Source organism: Artemia sp. Qi Xiang Cuo, chromosome 15 (genome assembly GCF_049724085.1).
Source record: "Artemia sp. Qi Xiang Cuo chromosome 15, ASM4972408v1, whole genome shotgun sequence".
Lineage (NCBI taxonomy): Eukaryota > Metazoa > Arthropoda > Branchiopoda > Anostraca > Artemiidae > Artemia > Artemia sp. Qi Xiang Cuo.
In genome coordinates, this window is record NC_142808.1 from 30,057,058 (window position 1) to 30,077,802 (window position 20,745).

General features: G+C 37.0%; 1 protein-coding gene across 1 annotated transcript in view; it reads right to left on the reverse strand.

Moving 5' to 3' along the window:
• LOC148943535 (N(G),N(G)-dimethylarginine dimethylaminohydrolase 1) overlaps positions 1 to 19,032 on the reverse strand; it is a 45,027-nt gene extending 25,995 nt beyond the window's left edge. Inside the window, exons 1-2 of the mRNA XM_089101401.1 lie at positions 18,958 to 19,032; positions 972 to 1,066 (exon numbers count right to left, since the gene is read on the reverse strand). Of these exons, the coding sequence (XP_088957527.1) occupies positions 972 to 988 (17 nt within the window). The 5' untranslated portion in view covers positions 989 to 1,066; positions 18,958 to 19,032. The remainder of the gene's footprint in view (positions 1 to 971; positions 1,067 to 18,957) is intronic.
• Between the last annotated feature and the right edge of the window lie 1,713 nt (positions 19,033 to 20,745).

Below are 20,745 nucleotides of genomic sequence, written 5' to 3' on the forward strand. Positions count from 1 at the left end.
CTTCCCCCTTTTAAAAACTCATTTTAATAATCTTAAGTAACTTATCTCTAAATTCATAACCACCATATTTGAAAAACGCATTTACCACACTATCAGCACCTGGGGCCTTATAATATTTTAATCCTTTTAGTACTGTCATTAATTCTTCCTCACATTAATAAATCTTTCTTCACATCCAACGTGTCATGAGCTTTTTCATTCTCCTCTACATCGTTTCTTGCAAATTTACCATTATTTAGTACACTCTCAAAATGTTTTACCCATCTCTCTTTACCTCTTTCCTTATCACTAATTGTACCCCTGTTCCTATCTTTTAGTGGGACAGGTCCAGATTGACTATTCCTTCTCAGTTTATTAACATACCAGCACAATATTATACTATTATGCCGTCTAGCTGTATCTTTCAGATCCTCAGCAATTTTATCCACGGTTTCCACTTCAAACCTCCTTAATCGTATTTTAATGCTCTCTCCATTTCCTTCATATTCCTTTTATTTTTGTATGATCTATCACTCAAATAATTCTTCAGTGTTATAATCATCAAAACATTGAGGAAATGTTAAAACATTGCAAATGATGCTATGGTCTCTAGAAAATTTAAAGGGCATAGCCTATTCTTGTTTGTGATAGCTTCTGTTCATTTTTAAGTTTGACTTGATTATCCATGTTAATTTGTATTCCTTTTAAGACCCACTTATTTGCCTATAGTGGTATTTGTTAATTTTATTTTTGATGTTATTATTTATTTTAATTTCTGCTCGTCTTTGGTTTCATTTACTCATAGATTGATAGGAGTTTCTGTTCGTTTAATGTTTAAACTATTATAGGGATTACTTGCTGCTTGTCTCAAGTCTTAGTACGGCTCTTTACTCTTGATAGAAAAATCATTTTTTTAAAGTAATTTAAAAAAAAAATCATTTAAAAAAAAAAAATCTTTTTAAAGTAATAGAAAGAAATGTTAATAAAATTACCTGAAAGCATTGGCCATCCTTTTAGTTAAAATATCAGATCACAGAAGTATCGAAATTTCTAGTTAATCCTTCAGTCTATGACAAAACAACTAATCCTGAAATAAAATAAAATAAATAGACCTATATAGTTGAGCACAAGAAGTTTGTATTTTTGAAAAGGGATAAAACACTCAGCTCTTAACGAAACGGATTTTTAAAGAATTCAATTACTTCATAAACTGAAAAGCATTTAGTTGAATACCAAATTAACCAGCCAATGTCCTGAAGAAAAGACTTTATAGTTTAGCCTGCTATTTGTAGGCCTATGCTGGGGAAAAATTTTCAGCAATTTTTAACAACATACACCCTTTTAAAAAATCTGGACACAAATACTAGTGTTTAATATAGTTTAATACCTCCTCTAGTTGACCTGAAATGGAAAAGTTGATACCATTCGCAAAAAAAATATTTACTTTCTTTGATAGCTTGGATACACTTACGCTATTTTGATTTGGTTAAATTTTAAGAGCAGAAGTAGCCCCGCAAGTTTGAACATAATACCTTCAGTCGTTCTTGGGATACTGCTGAGATGCCTTATTGGGAATTAGCATTAAAACAGTGCATTTTGATTTAATCTTAAGGCAACATTTAGTTTTTTAACATAATGGGCAAATGGGAGGGTGGACCTAAGAGGGGGATTGGTCGCCCTCCAAGAACTTTTGACTATTAAAAAGGGCATTAGCCCTTTCTATTTTCAATCAAATGAGCCCTTTTCGAAGTTCCCACAACATTTCCTTTGATATGAAGTGCCCTGGTCTAAACAACAACAACAACAAAAAATAATACATTATACCCACATTGATCTTGACTATAAAAATGTTAAGCCTTCCAATCACTTTCGACTATTAAAAAGGGCACTAGACCTTTCAAGCCCTTTTTGAAACGACAACGCTTTCTATAAACACTTTATATGCCCCCAAGGAATAAATTACAACCCTTACCCTAAAGACTGTTAGGGTGGTTGTCATCCTCTAAGACCTAATTTCCAGAGTTTTCAACTACGCTAACAAAATGGATATTTAAAAATTTTGATTGGATGTGTTTGGGGAAATGGTGGGCGTGAGAGGGACGTTAGTCGCTCTCCAATCACTTTCAACTATTAAAAATGGCACTAGCCCTTTCAATTTCCGATCAAATGAGCCCTTTTGAAGTTTCTACGACAACACTTTCAATAAAAACCTTATATGCCCCAAGGGCAAAACTTACAACATTTGCCCTGAGGGTTGGGGGGGGGGGATTTCATTCTCAAAGACCTAATTTCCAGAACTTTCTACTACGTTGCACAACATAGCTATCTGAAAACCTTGATTGGATGTGTTTGGAGGAATGGCGGGCGTGAGAGGGGGGTTAGTTGCCCTCCAATCACTTTTGACTATTAAAAAGGGCACTAGGCCTCTCAACTTCCAGTTGAATGAGCCTCTTTTGAAATTTTGCGACAACTCTATCTATAAAAAACCTTATATGCCCCCAGGGCATAACTTACAACCTTTGCCCTGGGGGCTTTGGGGGGTTTGTCATCCTTAAATACATATTTTCCAGAACTTTTAACTACGTTGAACAAAATGGGTATCTTTAAACTTTGGTTGAATGTTTTTGGGAAAATGGTGGGCGTGAGAAGGGGGTTAATTACTCTCCACTCACTTTTGATTATTAAAAAGAGCAATTTCAATTTCCAATCAAATGAGCCCTTTTTGAAATTTCTACGACAACTTTCTATATAAACCTTTTATGACCCCAGGGCATAACTTACAACCCTTGCACTGACGGCTCTGAGGGGGTTATCATCCTCAAAGATCTAATTTACAGAACTTGCAGCTACGTTGAACAAAACGGATATCTCAAAATTTTGATTGGATGTTTTTGGGGAAATGATGGGCGGGAGAGGGGGGTTAGTTTCTTTCCCAACATTTTTAACTAGTAAAAAAGGCACTATGGCGTTCAATTTCCTATTGAATGAGCCCTTTTGAAGTTTCTGCAACAACGCTTTCAGTAAGAACCTTATATGCCACCAGGGCATAACTTACAGCCCTTGCCCTGAGGGCTGTGGGGAAGGGGGGAGGGGTTGTCATCCTTAAAGACCTAATTTCCGAAACTTTCAACTACGTTGAACAAAATGGCAATCTAAAAAATTTTATTGGATGTGTTTGGTGAAAAGGTGTGCGCAAGAGCGGGGTTAGTTACCCTCAAATCACTTCCGACTATTAAAAAGAACACTAGCCCTTTGAATTTCCAATCGAATGAACCCTTTTTCAAGTTTCTAGGACAAGGATTTCAATAAAAACCTTATATGCCCCCAGGTCATAACTTATAACCCTTGCCCTGAAGACTGTGGGGGGAGTGTCCTGCTCAAAGGTAAAATTTCCTGAACTTTGAACTGCGTGGGACAAATTCCTATCTCGAAATTTTTATTGGATGTGCTTGGGGAAATGGTGGGCGTGGAAGGGGTGTTAGTTGCCTTCCAATCACTTTCGACTATTAAAAAGGGCACTTGCCATTTAAATTTCCAATCGAATAAGCCCTTTTTGAAGTTCCTACAACAACGCTTTCTATAAAAACCTTATATCCTCCCAGGGCATAACTTATAACCCTTGCCCTGAGGGCTGTCATTCTCAAAGACCTAATTTCTAGAAGTCAAAACTACTTTGAATAAAATGGCTATCTCAAAATTTTGATTGGATGTGTTTGGAGAAAGGTGGGCGTGAGAGGGGGGTTAGTTGCTCTCCAATCACTCTTGACTATTAAAAAGGGCACTAGCCCTTTGAATTTCAAATCGAATGAGGCTTTTTGAAGTTTCTATGACAATGCCTTCTATAAAAACCATATATGCCCCCAGGGCATAACTTACAACCCTTGCCCTGGGGGCTGTGGGAGTGTCCTCCACAAAAACATAATTTCTATCTGGAAATCAACTACGCTGAATAAAATGGCTATCTAAAAATTTTGATTGGATGTGTTTGGGGAAAAGGTGGGCGTGAGAGGGGGGTTAGTTGCCCTCAAATCACTTTTGACTATTAAAAAGGGCACTAGACCTTTGAGTTTCCAATTAATGAGCGCTTTTTCAAGTCTCTACAACAAAGATTTCAATAAAAACTTATATACCCCCAGGGCATAACTTATAACCTTGCCCTGAAGACTGTGGGGGAAGTGTCCTGTTCAAAGGTATAATTTCCTGAACTTTAAACTGCGTGAAAGGCTATCTCAAATTTTTGATTGGATGAGTTTGGGGAAATGGTGGGTGTGGAAGGGGTGTTAGTTGCCTTCCAATCACTTTCGACTATTAAAAAGGGCACTAGCCCTTTAAATTCCCAATCGAATGAGCTCGTTTTCAAGTTTATACGACGAAACTTTCAATAAAAACCTTATATGTCCCCAGGCCATAACTTACAACCCTTATCCTGAGGGATGTAGGGGGGTGTCATCTTCTTAGATATAATTTCCGGATTTTTAGGCTACTTTGAGCAGTTCAGCTATCTCGAAATTTTGATTGGATGTGTTTGGATCATTAATTGGCGTGGAAGGGTATTTAGTTGCCTTCCAATCACTTTCAACTAGTAAAAAGAGCACTAGGCATTTCAATTTCCAATCAGATTGGCCCTTTTTCAAGTTTCTACGACAACGCTTTCTATGAGAACCTTATTTGCCCCCAGGGCATAACTTATAACCCTTGCCCTGAGGACTGTCGAGGGGTTGTCATCCTCAAAGACCTAGTTTCCACAACTTTCAAATACGTTGAACAAAATGGCTATCTCAAAATGTTGATTGGATTTGTTTGGGGAAAAGGTGGGCGTGAGAGGAGGATTAGCTGCCCTCCAATCCCTTCCGACTATTAAAAAGGGCTCTAGCCCTTTTTTCCAATCGAACGAGCCATTTTTGAAGTTTCTGCGACAACACTTTCTATAAAAACCTTATATGCCGCCAGGGCATAACTTACAATCCTTGCCAAGAGGGCTGTGGGGGAATGTCCTACTCAAAAACATAATTTCTATCTGGAAATCAACTACGCTGAACAAAATGGCTATCTCAAAATTTTGATTGGATGTGTTTGGGGAAATGGTGGGCGTGGAAGGGGTGTTAGCTGCCTTCCAATCACTTTCGACCATTAAAAAGGGCACTGGCCACTCCAATTTCCAATCGAATGAGCCCTTTTCGAAGTTTCTACGATAACTCCTTGGATACAAAGTGCCCTGGTATGGTAAAAAAAAAAAACATAATACATTGTGCCAATATTGTTCTTAACTTAGGCACCGCGATTGCGCTGACTATTAAAAAGGGCAATTTTAATTTCCGGTCAAATGAGCCCTTTTTGAAATTTTTACAACAAATTTCTATATAAACCTTATATGCCCCCAGGGCATAACTTACAACCCTTGCACTGAGGGCTGTGGTGCGGTTATCATGCTAAAAAACCTAATTTCCAGAACTTTCAACTATTTTGAACAAAATTAATATCTCAAAATTTGGATTGGATGTGTTTGGGAAAATGGTGGGCGTCAGAGGGGCGTTAGTCGCTATCCAATCGCTTTCAACTATTAAAAAAGGCACTAGCCCTTTCAATTTCCAATTGAATGAGCCCTTTTGAAGTTTTTACGACAATGCTTTCAATATAAACTTTATATGCCCCCAAGGCATAACTTAGTACCCTTGCCCTGAGGGCTGTGGGGGGAGGGGTCGTCATCCTTAAAGACCTTATTTCCAAAACTTCAACTACGTTTAATAAAAGGGCTGTCTAAAAATTTTCATTGGACGGGTTTGGGGGAAATGTGGGCATGAGAGGGGGGTTAATTGCCTACCAATCACTTTCAACTACTAAAATAGACTCTAGCCCTTTGAATTTTAAATCGAATGAGCCCTTTTTCAAGTTTCTACTAGAAAGATTTCAATAAAAACCTTACATGTCCCCAGGGTATAACTTACAACCCTTGCCCTGAGGCCTATGGGGGGGGGGGGGGGTGTCATCCTCAAAGACCTAATTTCCAGAACTTAAAACTATGTTGAATAAAATGGATATCTCAAAATTTGGATTGGATGTGTTTGATTAAAAGGTGGGCGTTCGACAATTAAAAAGGGCACTAGCCATTTCAATTTCCAATCGAATGAGACCTTTTTGAAGTTTTTAAGAGAACACCTTCTATAAAAACCTTATATTCCCCGAGGACATACCTTAAAACCCTTGCCCTGAGGACTGTGGGGGGGGTGTATGATTTCCTGAACTTTGAACATCGTGGGACAAGTTGGCTATCTCAAAATTTTTATTGGATGTGTTTGGGGAAATGGTGGGCGTGGAAGGGATGTTAGTTGCCTTTCAATCACTTTCGACTATTAAAAAGTGGACTACCCATTCCAATTTCCAATCGAATGAGCCCTTTTTGAAGTTTCTACGACAACGCCTTCTATAAAAACCTTACATGCCCCCAGGGCAGATCTTACAACTCTTGCCCTGAGGGCTGTGGGGGGTGTCAACCTCAAAGACCTAATTTCCAGAACTTGAAACTACATTGAATAAAATGGCTATCTCAAAATTTTGTTTGGATGTGTTTGGGGGAAAGTTGGGTGTGAGAGGGGGTTAGTTGCCCTCCAATCACTTCGACTATTTAAAAGGACAGTAGCCCTTTAAATTTCCAATTGATTGAGCCCTTTTTGGAGTTTCTAAGACAACGCTTTCTATAAAAACCATATTAGCCCCCAGGGTATAAATTATAACCCTTGCCCTGGGGGCTTTGGGGGAGTGTCCTTCTCAAAGACATAATTTCTATCTAGAAATCAACTACACTGAACAAAATGGCTGTCTCAAAATTTTGGATGTGTTTCGGGAAATGGTGGGCGTGGAAGGGGTGTTAGTCGCCTTCCAATCACTTTCAACTGTTAAAAAGGGCACAAGCCACTCCAATTTCCAATTGAATGAGCCCTTTTAGAAGTGTCTACAACAACTTCTTTGATACGAAGTGCCCTGCTCTAAAGGAAAAAAATAATAAATAATTAATAGTGCCAACATCGTTTTTATATGCCCTCAGGGCATAACTTAAAACCCTTGCCCCGAGGGTGGTGAGGGAGTGTCCTCCTCAAAAACATATTTTCTATCTGGATATCAACTACGCTGAACAAAATGGCTATCTCAAAATTTTTATTGGATGTGTTTGGGGGAATGATGGGCGTGGGGGAAGGGCTAGTTGCCTTCCAATCACTTTCGACTATTAAAAAGGGCACTAGCCATTTTAATTTCCAACCGAATGAGCCCTTTTTGACGTTTCTACGACAACGCGTTCTATAAAAACCTTATCTGTCCCCAGGGTATAACTTACAACCCTTGCCCTGCTGGCTGTGGGGGGGGGGGAGGAATGTATAATCTTCTGAACTTTGAACGTCGTGGGACAAGTTGGCTATCTCAAAAATTTTATTGGATTTGTTTGGGGAAATGGTCGGCGTGGAAGGGGTGTTAGTTACCTTCCAATCACTTTCGACTATTAAAAAGGGCACTAGCCATTTCAATTTCCAATCGAATGAGCCCTTTTTGAAGTTTCAACAACAACGCCTTCTATAAAAACCTTACATACCCCAGGGCATAATTTACAACCCTTGCCCTGAGGGCTGAAGGGGGGGGGGGGTTGTCATCCTCAAAGACCTAATTTCCAGAACTTAAAACTACGTTGAATAAAATGGCTATATCAAAATTTTGCTTGAATGAATTTTCCCAATTGAATGAGCCCTTTTCGAAGTTTCTATGACAACTTCTTCGATATGAAGAGCCCTGCTCTAAAGCAAAAAAATAATAAATAATACATTGTGCCAACATTGTTCTTATTTGCCCCCAGGGCATAACTTAAAAACCTTGCCCTGAGGGTTGTGGGGGAGTGTCCTAAAAGATATTTTCTATCTGGTAATCAACTACGCTGAACAAAATGGCTATCTCAAAATTTTTATTGGATGTGTTTGGGGAAATGATGGGCATGGGGGAGGGGGTTTGTTGCCCTCCAACCACTTTCGACTATTAAAAAGGGTACTAGCCCTTTGAATTTCTAATCGAATGAGCCCTTTTTAAAGTTTCTAAGACAACGCGTTCTATAAAAACATTATATGCTCCCAGGGCATAACTTACAACCCTTGCCCTGAGGGCTGGGGGGGGGGGGGGTTGTATAATTTCTTTAACACTGAACGTCGTGGGACAAGTTGGCTATCTCAAAATTTTTATTGGATGTGTTTGGGAAAATGGTGAGCGTGGAAGGGGTGTCAGTTGCCTTCCAATCACTTTTGACTATTAAAAAGGGCACTAGCCATTTCAATTTCCAATCAAATGAGCCATTTTTGAAGTTTCTACAACAACGCGTTCTATAAAAACCTTACATACCCCAGGGCATAACCTACAACCCTTGCCCTGAGGGGTGTGGGGGGGTAATCCTCAAAGACCTAATTTCCAGAACTTAAAACTACGTTGAATAAAATGGCTATCTCAAAATTTTGATTGGATGTGTTTGGGGGAAAGTTGGGTGTGAGAGGGGGGTTAGTTGCTCTCCAATCATTTTCGACTATTAAAAAGGGCACTAGCCCTTTGAGTTTCCAATCGAATGAGCCTTTTTTGAAGTTTCTATGACAACGCCTTCTATAAAAACCTTATATGCCCCCGGGGCATAACTTACAACACTTGCCCTGAGGGCTGTGCGGGAGTGTCCTTCTCAAAAACAAATCCTATCTACAAATCAACTACGCTGAACGAAATGGCTATCTCAAAAGTTTGATCAGATCTGTTTCGGGGACTGGTGGGCGCGGAAGGGGTTAGTCGCCTTCCAATCACTTTCGACTATTAAAAAGGGCACAAGCCACTCCAATTTCCAATTGAATAAACCCTTTTCGAAGTTTCTACAACAACTTCTTTGATATGAAGTGCCCTGCTCCAATGGAAAAAAATATTACATAGTACATTGTGCCAACAATGTTCTTATATGCCCTCAGGGCATAACTTAAAACCCTTACCCCGAGGGTTGTGGGGGAGTGTCCACCTAAAAATATATTTTCTATCTGGAAATCAACTACGCTGAACAAAATGGATATCTCAAAATTTTTATTGAATGTGTTTGGGGGAATGATGGGCGTGGGGGAAGGGCTAGTTGCCCTCCAATCACTTCCTAAAAAGGGCACTAGCCGTTTTAATTTCCAATCGAATGAGCCCTTTTTCAGGTTTCTATGACAACTCGTTCTATAAAAACCATATATGCCCCCAGGGCATAACTTGCAACCCTTGCCCTGAGGGCTGTGGGGGGGGGGGAGGAATGTAGAATCTTCTGAACTTTGAACGTCGTGGGACAAGTTGGCTATCTCGAAATTTTTATTGGATATGTTTGGGGAAATGGTGGGCGTGGAAGGGGTGTTAGTTACCTTCCAATCACTTTCGACTATTAAAAAGGGCACTAGCCATTTCAATTTCCAATCGAATGAGCCCTTTTTGAAGTTTCAACGACAACGCTTTCTATAAAAACCTTACATACCCCAGGGCATAATTTACAACCCTTGCCTGAGGGCTGAGGGGGGGGGGTTGTCATCCTCAAAGACCTAATTTCCAGAACTTAAAACTACGTTGAATAAAATGGCTATCTCAAAATTTTGCTTGAATGAATTTTCCCAATTGAATGAGCCCTTTTCGAAGTTTCTATGAAAACTTCTTCGATACGAAGTGCCCTGGTCTAAAGGAAAAAAATAATAAATAATGCATTGTGCCAACATTGTTCTTATATGCCCCCAGGGCATAACTTTAAACCTCTTGCCCTTAGGGTTGTGGGGGAGTGTCCTACTCAAAAACATATTTTCTATCTGGAAATCAACTACGCTGAACAAAATGGCTATCTCAAAATTTTGATTGGATATGTTTGGGGGAATGATGGGGCGTGGGGGGGGGGAGGGGGTTAGTTGCCCTCCAATCACTTTCGACTATTAAAAAGGGCACTAGCCATTTGAATTTCCAATCGAATGAGCCCTTTTTGAAGTTTCTAAGACAACGCGTTCTATAAAACCTTATATGCTCCCGGGGCATAACTTACAACCCTTGCCCCGAGGGCTGTGGGGGGGGGGTCGTATAATTTCTTTAACACTGAACGTCGTGGGACAAGTTGGCTATCTCAAAATTTTTATTGGATGTGTTTGGGAAAATGGTGAGCGTGGAAGGGGTGTCAGTTGCCTTCCAATCACTTTTGACTATTAAAAAGGGCACTAGCCAATTCAATTTCCAATCAAATGAGCCATTTTTGAAGTTTCTACAACAACGCCTTCTATAAAAACCTTACATACCCCAGGGCATAACCTACAACCCTTGCCCTGAGGGCTGTGGGGGGGGGGGTCATCCTCAAAGACCTAATTTCCAGAACTTAAAACTACGTTGAATAAAATGGCTATCTCAAAATTTTGTTTGAATGAATTTTCCCAATCGAATGAGCCCTTTTCGCAGCTTCTATGACAACTTCTTTGATATGAAGTGCCCTGCTCTAAAGCAAAAAATAATAAATAATACATTGTGCCAACATTGTTCTTATATGCCCCCAGGGCATAACTTAAAACCCTTACCCTGAGGGTTTGTGGGGGAGTATCTTCCTCAAAAATATATTTCCTATCTGGAAATTAACTACGCTGAATAAAATGGATATCTCAAAATTTTGATTGAATGTGTTTGGGGGAATTATGGGCGTGGGGGAAGGGCTAGTTACCTTCCAATCACTGTCGACTATTAAAAAGGGCACTAGCCATTTAAATTTCCAATCGAATGAGTCTTTTTTGAAGTTTCTACTACAACGCTTTCTATAAAAACCATATGTACCACCAGGGCATAACTTAAAACCCTTGCCCTGAGGGCTGTGGGGGGGAATGTATAATTTTCTGAACTTTGAACGTCGTGAGACAAGTTGGCTATCTCAAATTTTTTATTGGATGTGTTTGGGGAAATGGTGTGGTTGGAAGAAGTGTCACTTGCCTTCAAATCACTGTTTACTAATAAAAAGCGTACCGAGTATTTAACTTTCCAATCGAATAATGTCTTTTTGCAGTTTCTACGATAACACATTCAATAAAACCTTATATACTCCCGGGCCATAACTGACACCCCTTCCCCTGAGGGTTGTGGGGGGTTGTATAATTTCTTTAACACTGAACGTCGTGGGACAAGTTGGCTATCTCAAAATTTTGACTGGATGTGTTTTGGGAAAATGGTGAGCGTGGAAGGGGTTTCAGTTGCCTTCCAATCACTTTTGACTATTAAAAAGGGCACTAGCCAATTCAATTTCCAATCGAATGAGCCCTTTTTGAAATTTCTACGACAACACCTTCTATTAAAACCTTACATACCCCAGGGCATAACTTACAACCCTTGCCCTGAGGGCAGTGTGAGGGGGGGGTGTCATCCTCAAAGACCTAATTTCCAGAACTTAAAACTACGTTGAATAAAATGGCTATTGAGAGCCCTTTTCGTAGTTTCTACGACAACTTCTTTGATATGAAGTGCCCTGCTCTAAAGGAAAAATAAATAAATAGCACATTGTGCCAACATCGTTCTTATATACCCCCAGGGCATAACTGAAAGCCCCTGCCCTGAGGGTTGTGGGGGAGTGTCCTCCTCAAAAACAAATTTTCTATCAGGAAACCAACTTTGCTGATCAAAATGGCTATCTCTAAGTTTTGATTGGATGTGTTTGGGAAATGATGGGCCCGGGGGGGGGGAGGCTAATGGACCTCCAATCACTTTCGACTTTTAAAAAGGGCACTAGCCACTCCAATTTCCAATCGAATGAGCTTTTTTCGAAGTTTCTACGACGGCTCCTTCGATACGAAGTGCCTGGTATGGAAAAACCAAAAAAAAAAAAAAAATAATAATAGATTGTGCCAACATTGCTCTTTACTTAGGCAGCGCCATTGCGCTGTCTATGATATTGCATTGTGTTTCACTGTGTTTCTTTTTTTCTCTTCACTTATTATTACTACATTTGTAATCTTGTTAACCAACAGATAATGAATTTCATTTATTCATTGATTCAATATTGATTGCATTTTAAAAATAGAGCCAATAAAAAAGAGCCAGAAAATCGAAAATTAGGACAAAATGTTTTTGTTAAAATTGAGATAGGAATATACCTGTTATCAATATAGTCTTCTAAGCCCTAGAAATAAGGATAGGGGGAAATAGTAGCTTGGTAGTTCTATCCTAGGGCATGAAGATAGCTTGATAGCTCTATCCTAGGGCATGGAGATAGTAAGAAGCCTAATAACTAGAACTCTACTAATCTCATGGAATTACTTTTACTTTATTTGCATGTTTTCTTTAGGTGTGGGCAAGCACCAGATGTTTACTGCAAAAAATAATGAAGGCAATAAGCTATATAAATTGGGCTCTACATTCATCGATTAAGGGGGGGGGGGGGTAATGTAAAGCAATGCACCTTTAGAAATGGGATAATTAAGTATGTACAATTGTTTCAAAATAGTTTTGCAAATTGTTTAGGGTTTTCTTCAATTGGTCCCATAGTTGCAAATTTATACAAATTCATATAATTTGGCATCTCAGCCCCTAAGAGGCCCAAAAGGTAATTTATTCCATTGTATATAGTTGTTAGACCATGATTTAAAGTTTAAAAATTAGCTAAAAACTAATTAGATACAAAAATTATCTTTTAAACAAGGTCTTAAAAAACTATATATGATGTCTCAGTTCCCTGTTAGCAACAAACATTGTTATAAAAATGTGATTTTCCTTATTTTTCAAGGTGGGGCCTATAATGGTGTACTTTTTGTTTTGCTGTGATGCTTTTTTGAGAAGTTTCAGGCTCTTTAAAAAATTCCTGCAAATTTGTTTTCAAATAGCATTTTACTACCTATTAAGACTATTGAAAATAATAATTACCATTTCTAAATCAGATACAAATTGAAATTTGGGGCAGTGTATATTACTGACTTCCAAATAAGGTGAACATAGCACTTAATACCTTTTTTATGCTCTTTCTGCATAAAATAATTGCATTACTTGGCAATTCAATTTTAAGTGCTTTATGGACCCTCAAAGATGATACTTTTCCTTATTTTAGATACTGCTTGGATATTGCTGTTAGCATTACTCTTGCTTAAATTGGTTTGCCTGTAAAATGAATCAACTATGACAAAATCAAGAGCAAGGAAACACATGGAAAATGTATAATTTGGGCTATATATTTGCACATGACAGGGGGGGGGGGTAAAGTATAAAGGATATGCAGATGAAACGTGTTAACTACAATTATTCTGCACATAATGGAGTAAAAAAAAAAATTTCACCCTTTTATATAGCCAAACTAAGAATGAAAGGTATCAACTTTCATGGTCTTTAATTGAATTTCTGAGTAAAGCAATTATTATAGCCTATTTAGAAATGGCATAAAAAAGGCATTAAGTGGTATGTTCACCTTATTTGTAGATCAGTAATATAAACTGCCCTAAACTTACCTAAACACTTTTTTGAGAACCATTTTTTTTAACTTTTGGTTACTATGGGCTGTTTTGAGCCACTTTAAAGACTCAAAATGATATTTGCCCCCAAAAGCAATTATGCAATTTGGGAAAAGCATGGGAAAGGGCATCAAGCAATGGATTTACTTTCTTCCATTTTGTTCAGCATGGTCGAAAATATGATAACTATGTCTTTAGGATGACTTAATCCCCCAAAGTCACGGGGGGGGGAGGGCTGAAAGTTATGAACTTTACCCGATGTTAACATATAGTATTGGTTATTGGGAAGTATTTCTGGTAGTGGGGGGGGAGTGGGTTGGGGGTTATGTGGGAGAATCTGACCATGAAGGAAGTTTTCATGGGAGAAGGGACATTGCTATGAAGGGGGCGCTGGATTTCCCAGCATTATTTAAATAAAGATCAGAAATTATATATAAAAAAAACAAGTTTTTTAACTGAAAGTAAGGAGCACCATCAAAACTTAAAACGACAGAGAACATTACGTATATGATTGGGTTCATCCCCTAGTCAATACCTCGCTCTTTAAGCCAAAGATTATTTAGTACTTTCATAAGAGCTATTTATTCTAATTAACGGCATTTGTGATTAAGGGGTCATTTTTAAAGAATTGGAACAAAATTCGAACTTTAGCTTAAAGAGCAAGGTATTCACTAGGGGGCGAACCCTCTAATATACGTATTAAAAATATAAGAATATAGAGGTGCTTTACGTCAGTTAATTCGTAAGTTACGTATATTTATTACTAATAAAAACGTTCGTAAATAAAATTAAACAGGTTTTGAGAAAGCCATTTAACCAAATAAAAGTAAAATTAATATTCAAATTTTTTTTTAATTATTCATGTATGGTGAGCCAAAAACAAAACCTGCATTAATTCAAAAACGTTCAAAAATTAAGTAAAAAAAAAACATTTTAACTGAAAGTAAGGAACGACATTAAAACTTAAAATGAACAGAAATTATTCTGTATATGAAAGGGGCTGTCCCCTCCTCAACGCCTTGCTCTTTACTCTAAAGTTTGACTTTCTCACAACTCTATTTTTTTTAAAGAATGAAAAACTTTAGTGTAAAGAGCGAGGCATTGAGGAGGGGACAGTCCCTTTCATATACGGAATAATTTCTGTTCGTTTTAAGTTTTAACGTTGTTCCTTACTTTCAGTTAAAAAAACTTGTTTTTTTTTATTTAGAAACTATGCTCAAGCAGTTTAATCAAACTTGAACCCAGAAAAAAGAATAATAAGTAAAACTGCAGCAGAATTGCAACAATGGACAGCAAGTAAATTAGTGATTGGGATGTTGAAAACCCCTGGCATGCTAAATATTCAAGACTTGCCACTGAGTGAAAAGATAGACAAGTTGTGTGATTTAGTAGAAGAGCTGAAATCTGAGAAAACTTAATCGCAGTGACATATCAATGGCTTGCCAAGTTAATAGCGGATTTGAAAATAGATCAAACCCCTAATGCTGCTGAAAATGTTATCTTGGAATGCATGCTCAATTATGAGAGAAAATAGAGATTTGTTGCTACAATATTGTTACCAAAAAGACATTGATGTTGTTTGTAATCAAGAAACATGGCTGAAACTTAATAATGTGAGCCCGTTCAAAGGTTTTAGCATTTTGAGGAATGACAGAATAAATGGAAAAAAGGAGGTGTAATGATTGGAATTAAAAACTATATTCATCACAAGGAATTGGAATTGACGCATCATCAGCCTGCAGATAAAGAAGTGGAAATCATTGGAGCCCAGATTGTTTTGGAAAACAACAGGAAAGCAAATGTCATATATGTTTATAATCTGAATGGAAATAATGGACCGCTGGGACAAAGAATAGAAGAAGCTATAAGTAAAATTCCAGTTGGAGAAGATTTGATATTAGTTGGTGATATGAATGCACACAGCAGATCTTGGTGCAAATGCAAAATTATTAATAATTCCAGTAACAGCCTAGAGAATTGTTTAATAAATAATTCAATTTGTTTAGTGACACCTAGTGGCTTGCCAACAAGGCTAAACCCTCAGACAGGAGAGAAAACAACAATTGCCTTGGTATTATGTAGCCCAAGGATATACACAAAATTAAACATAGTATGTGATGCTGGAAGTGAGTCAGAAATTAAAGATCAAATTCTAACATTATTGGAAGATTACCAGAAAGGAAGAAGAGCCAAAGTAAGAACTTGAGAAATCTTATCAGAGATTACAGTGTTCTCCGAAAGAGGAGTCCCTGAAGATTTCGTCTTGGGCCCTTGCATATATAATGTAGGATCATCTGAGATTCCTTTTAGTGAAAAAGATGAAGATGGAACTGTTTTTGCGGATGATAATAATGTCTGGGTTATGGCCCGAGACACCTACAAAATAAAGATGTTAATGGCCCAGGTCTTAGAGAAACTAGAAAAATGGGCTAAAGAAGCTGATTTGAAATTTTCATCAGCTAAAACAAAAGCAATTGTTTTCTCTAGGAAAATGATTAGAGCCCTCCCAAACATATATCTGAATGGAAATCTGATAGAATATGTGAATGAAGCAAAAATACTAGGCGTAGTGGTGGACAATCAGCTCACCTGGAAGCCCCATGTGATGCATCTAAAATCAGCATGCCTGGAACGAATAAATATGATGACGAATTTAGCTTTTATATTCGGAGGTTTCTCAGAACTTCTTATCCAACGTTATACAAAATATATTATATCTAAAGCGGAATACTGCTCAACAGTACATGAAACAGTTTGCCTTTCCCCAACTGTGAGATTGGATGTAATCCAAAATTCAGCCACAAGGATGGCATTTGAAGGAAGTATAACTACACTTGTTACTTCTCTGTTATCAGAAAGTGATCTATTAGACTTAGAGACAAGAAAAAAATGAGAATAATCACGTATGTGCAGAAGATTTGGATTAAAGAAAATAATCACCCAGTTAAGTCAAAAATTATTAAACCTGGACAACAAGTAATTGCCAACACATGCAAAGCCAGAGATCAATTTAATTGTAAGGAAGAAGTTTTAGAAATATGTAGAAGACATGGAGTAGAAGTATATGCTATTACAAATGCTTTAGAATTTACTGAAGAATGTGAAGAAGAAAAGTTCGTAATATGTTCTGATTCAAAGAGAGCTATTCAAGCTATTACAAATACTAACATCATGCCAAAACCAAGTAGAGAAGTCACAAATGCTACATTAAGCTACATGCAGCAATGGAGAAGAAGAAGATTTTCATTCAGTGGATTCCCCCTTATACTGGAATCATAACAAATGAAATTGCAGACACGTATGCTAAGTCTGCAGTTGAAGTTGGAATAAGTTTGAATGAATTGGACACCCCTCAAGAATATATGGTGCTCGGGAAAGTAATTCAAGAATTGAACCAAGAAGGCTTTCTATCAAACAGGGATTTGACTGGAAATTTGTTTATTACTAAGAAAGATCCAATGAAAATGGAAACTAAATTGTATAAAGAATTAAATAGATTTGAAGCAAAGAAAATATTCCACCTTCAATCAAACCATGCAGGAGTTGGATATTACAAAGCAAGATTTTGGGGAGAAAGTGACAATTGTCCCAAATGTGGGTGCTTAGAGACCATTGAACACTTGTTAATAGAGTGCCATGAGAGTAAAGAAAAAGGATGAGAAATAGTGGAATTTTTTAGATTTAAGCAGTCAAGCCTAAGTTTATTACTGGGTGGATTAGAAAGTGAAGAAGAAAATTGTGTGATTACACATCTTGTAATAGAGTTTTTGAAGAAAAGTGGAAGAATTAAGGACATTTGAAAGCAGTTCATAAAGAAGAAATCATATCAATGTTTTTTTTTTAAGATTTAGGAAATGTATTTGCATATCTTTAAAACCTTATAAATTAGGATTGAGCAAAGTTGTGAAGCTGAAAACCATTTTATTGTATGTCATTTAAGCAGAAGATCTATTTTGCAACATTTCACTTTTATAACACACAAATTATTAAAGGTCATCAAAGGTCAGGACCTCCCTGGGGCATACTTTAGCCTGTAGACCCATCCTTGAAAGTTTCATTTTCCTAACTTAAACCCTTCCCAAGATAGCCAAAAGTAGCTAAAGTAGAATTTTAATGATGTTTTTTTATGCTCTTTCATAATTCATGTAAAATAACCTTTGGGGCCTCTTTAAGGGCTCAAGATGCAATTTGCAACAGAAGTGATTATTGTATTATGAAATAGCATAAAAAAGGCATTAAATGATGTTTTCACTTTCATCTTAGCTAAATTATATTACCACCTAAACATTTACCCAAATATTTAATTACTTGAATTGAAAATAAAAAAAAGATATATTAGAAACTATGAACTGAAGTAGAAATGGTAAAATTCTATTTTAGCTACTTTTGACTATCTTGGAAAGGGGTTGGTTAGGAAATGAAACTTTCAGGGATGGGTCTACAGGCTAAAGTATGGGTAAAGTTCTACAAAATCATATTATTGAGTTAGGACAAAAGTAAATACACCATTCAATGCCTTTTTTTATGCTGATTATGAATATAATAATCATTTCTATCGGAAATCAATTTCAGCCCCCCCCCCTTATCTCTGCCAATTCAGGGTTAGATTAGGTATAGCCTATATAGGGGGGGGGGGGGCTGAAATTCATTTCTGATAGAAATGCTTATTATATTTGTAATCAGCATAAAAAAAGGCATCAAATGTTGTATTAACTTTATTCCTAACTCAATAATATGATTTCATAGAACTTTACCAAAAAACACATTGATATGGCTAAAAATTCTACTCAAATAACAGGAATGTTATTTGAGCAGATATATATGCCAATTATAGATATATAGGCCTATGCCCCCCTATATGCAAATTCAGGGTTAGGTTGTCAGGTTAGGTTAAATGATTACTATATTTGTAATCAGCATAAAAAAAGGCATCAAGTGGTATATTCACTTTATGCATAAGTCAATAATATGATTTGGTAAAACTTTACCAAAGTATGTCCTGGGAAGGTATTTTGAAATACCTACCTCAACTCCTTCTATCTCTAGAGGGTCCTGACCTTTGATGACCTTTAAAAATCTGTTTGTTATAAAAGTGAAACCTTGCAAAACAGATCTTCTGCTTAAATGAAGTAAAAAAAAATTGTTTTCAGCTTCACAACTTTGCTCAATCCCAATTTATAAGGTCTTAAAAATATGCAAATAGGCCTACATTTCCTAAATTTTGAAAAAAAACATTAATATGGCTTAAAATTCTACTCAAACAACAGGAATTGTATTTTCAGAACTAAAGCCAGAGAAAAAGAAATGGATAACTGAAAATTCAGGTAAAATGTTGTTTTGTCAAAATTTAGAACCCACTAGAGGGAGAAGGAGTGGAAGTAGGTACTTCAAAATACCTTCCTGGGACACACTTTAGTCTGTAGACCCATCCCTGAAAGTTTCATTTTCCTAACCTAACTCCTTCCCAAAATAGCCAAAAGTAGATAAAGTAGAATTTTACCGTAGAAGTAATCAAAAGATTAAGTAGCCTATAAGATAAGTTTTCAGCACATCAGAAAGTAAGAATTTTGATATGCTAGCCTACTAGGGCTATAGTCTAGGGTTTCCTTCAGGAAAGACCACAGGCAAGATTCCTACATCAACTTTTCTTTATTTTGAACATTGGGTAGGCTAAGAAACAATTCCTACCAAAAGTGATTCCTTTCTTTATTTATACTAAAGCCTGGTATTCTCGTAGTAATTTTCATTTAACTAAAATTCACTATTGAATGAGGTGCATATTTTGAAGTTTTTGCTATTTCCAAAAGAACGTTTTTCGCCTTTTGTTAGTTTTGCCAGATTGTAGACCAGAAAGTAAGCTAGCGCCTTTAAAAAACACGTCAGACATTGCTTTGCCCCAAATCCAACAAATATTTATTTTGTGTGCCTACCCCTTATGTACTGATTGGAAAAACATTCCATTACTGGGATATTCCATTATTGACAAACATACTCCATTACATGTCATTACAACACAATTTATTTTGAAGCTTTACACTAAAACTTTCAGACCCCAAATCCTCAGTAAACTAAAAACTGAACAAAACCTTGGATTTCAAATCAATTGGTATGTTTATTTTTCGTTCTAGATATCTCCTAATAGTCCCACAATACAAAAAAAACTACTTTATCTATGAAAGTGATTGGTCTTATGTGATCTGAAAGTTCTTAGTCTCCTCTTGACGGTAATTTCATTTGAGAATTTCAGTGAGAATACTTTTAATACGGGAAATTAGAAAGTAATTGATAGTATTTTATCCTCAATATTTAAAAATATTTAAAAAAAATTTCAGCAATTTTTAATAGCATACACCCTTTTAAAAATCTGGACACCAGTAGTAGTGTTTAATTTAGTTTCATGCCTCCTCTAGTTGACATGAAATAGAAAAATTGATACCATTCGCAAAAAAAATCTGTATAGTTTCTTTGATAGCTTGGATACACTTACGCTATTTTGATTTGGTTAAGTTTTAAGAGCAGAAATAGCCCGGAAAGTTTGAACATAATACCCTCAGTCGTTCTTGGGATACTGCTGAGATGCCTTATTGGGAATTAGCATTAACACAGTGCATTTTGATTTACTCTTAAGGCAATACCCACATCGATCTTTACTTTAAAAATGTTAAGCCTTCCAATCACTTTCGACAATTAAGAAAGGCACTAGCCCTTTCAATTTCCAATCGAATGAGCCCTTTTAGAGTTTCTACGACAACACTTTCTAGAAAACACCTTATATGCCCCCAGGGCATAAATAACAACCCTTGCCCTGAGGGCTGTGAGGGGGTTGTCATCCTCAAAGACCTAATTTCCAGACTTTCAACTACGTTAAAAAAAAACGGCTATCTCAAAATTTTGATTGGATGTGATTGAAGAAATGGTGGGCGTGAGAGTAGCTTAAGTTGCTCTCCAATCATTTTCAGCTATTAAACGCGGCACTAGCCCTTACAATTTCCGATCAAATGAGCCCTTTTGAAGTTTCTATAACAAAGCTTTCTATAAAAACTTTACTTACCCAAAGGCTATAACTTAAAACTCCTGCCTTGAGGGCTGGGGGTTGTCATCTTCAAAGATCTAATTTCAAGAACTTTCAACTACGTTGAACAAAATTGCTATTGCAAAATTTTGATTGGATATGTTTGGCGAAATGGTGGGCGTGAGAGGGGGGTTAGTTGCTCTCCAATCACTTCCAACTATTAAAAAGGGCACCAGCCCTTTCAATTTTCAATGGAATAAGCCCTTAGTTTCTATG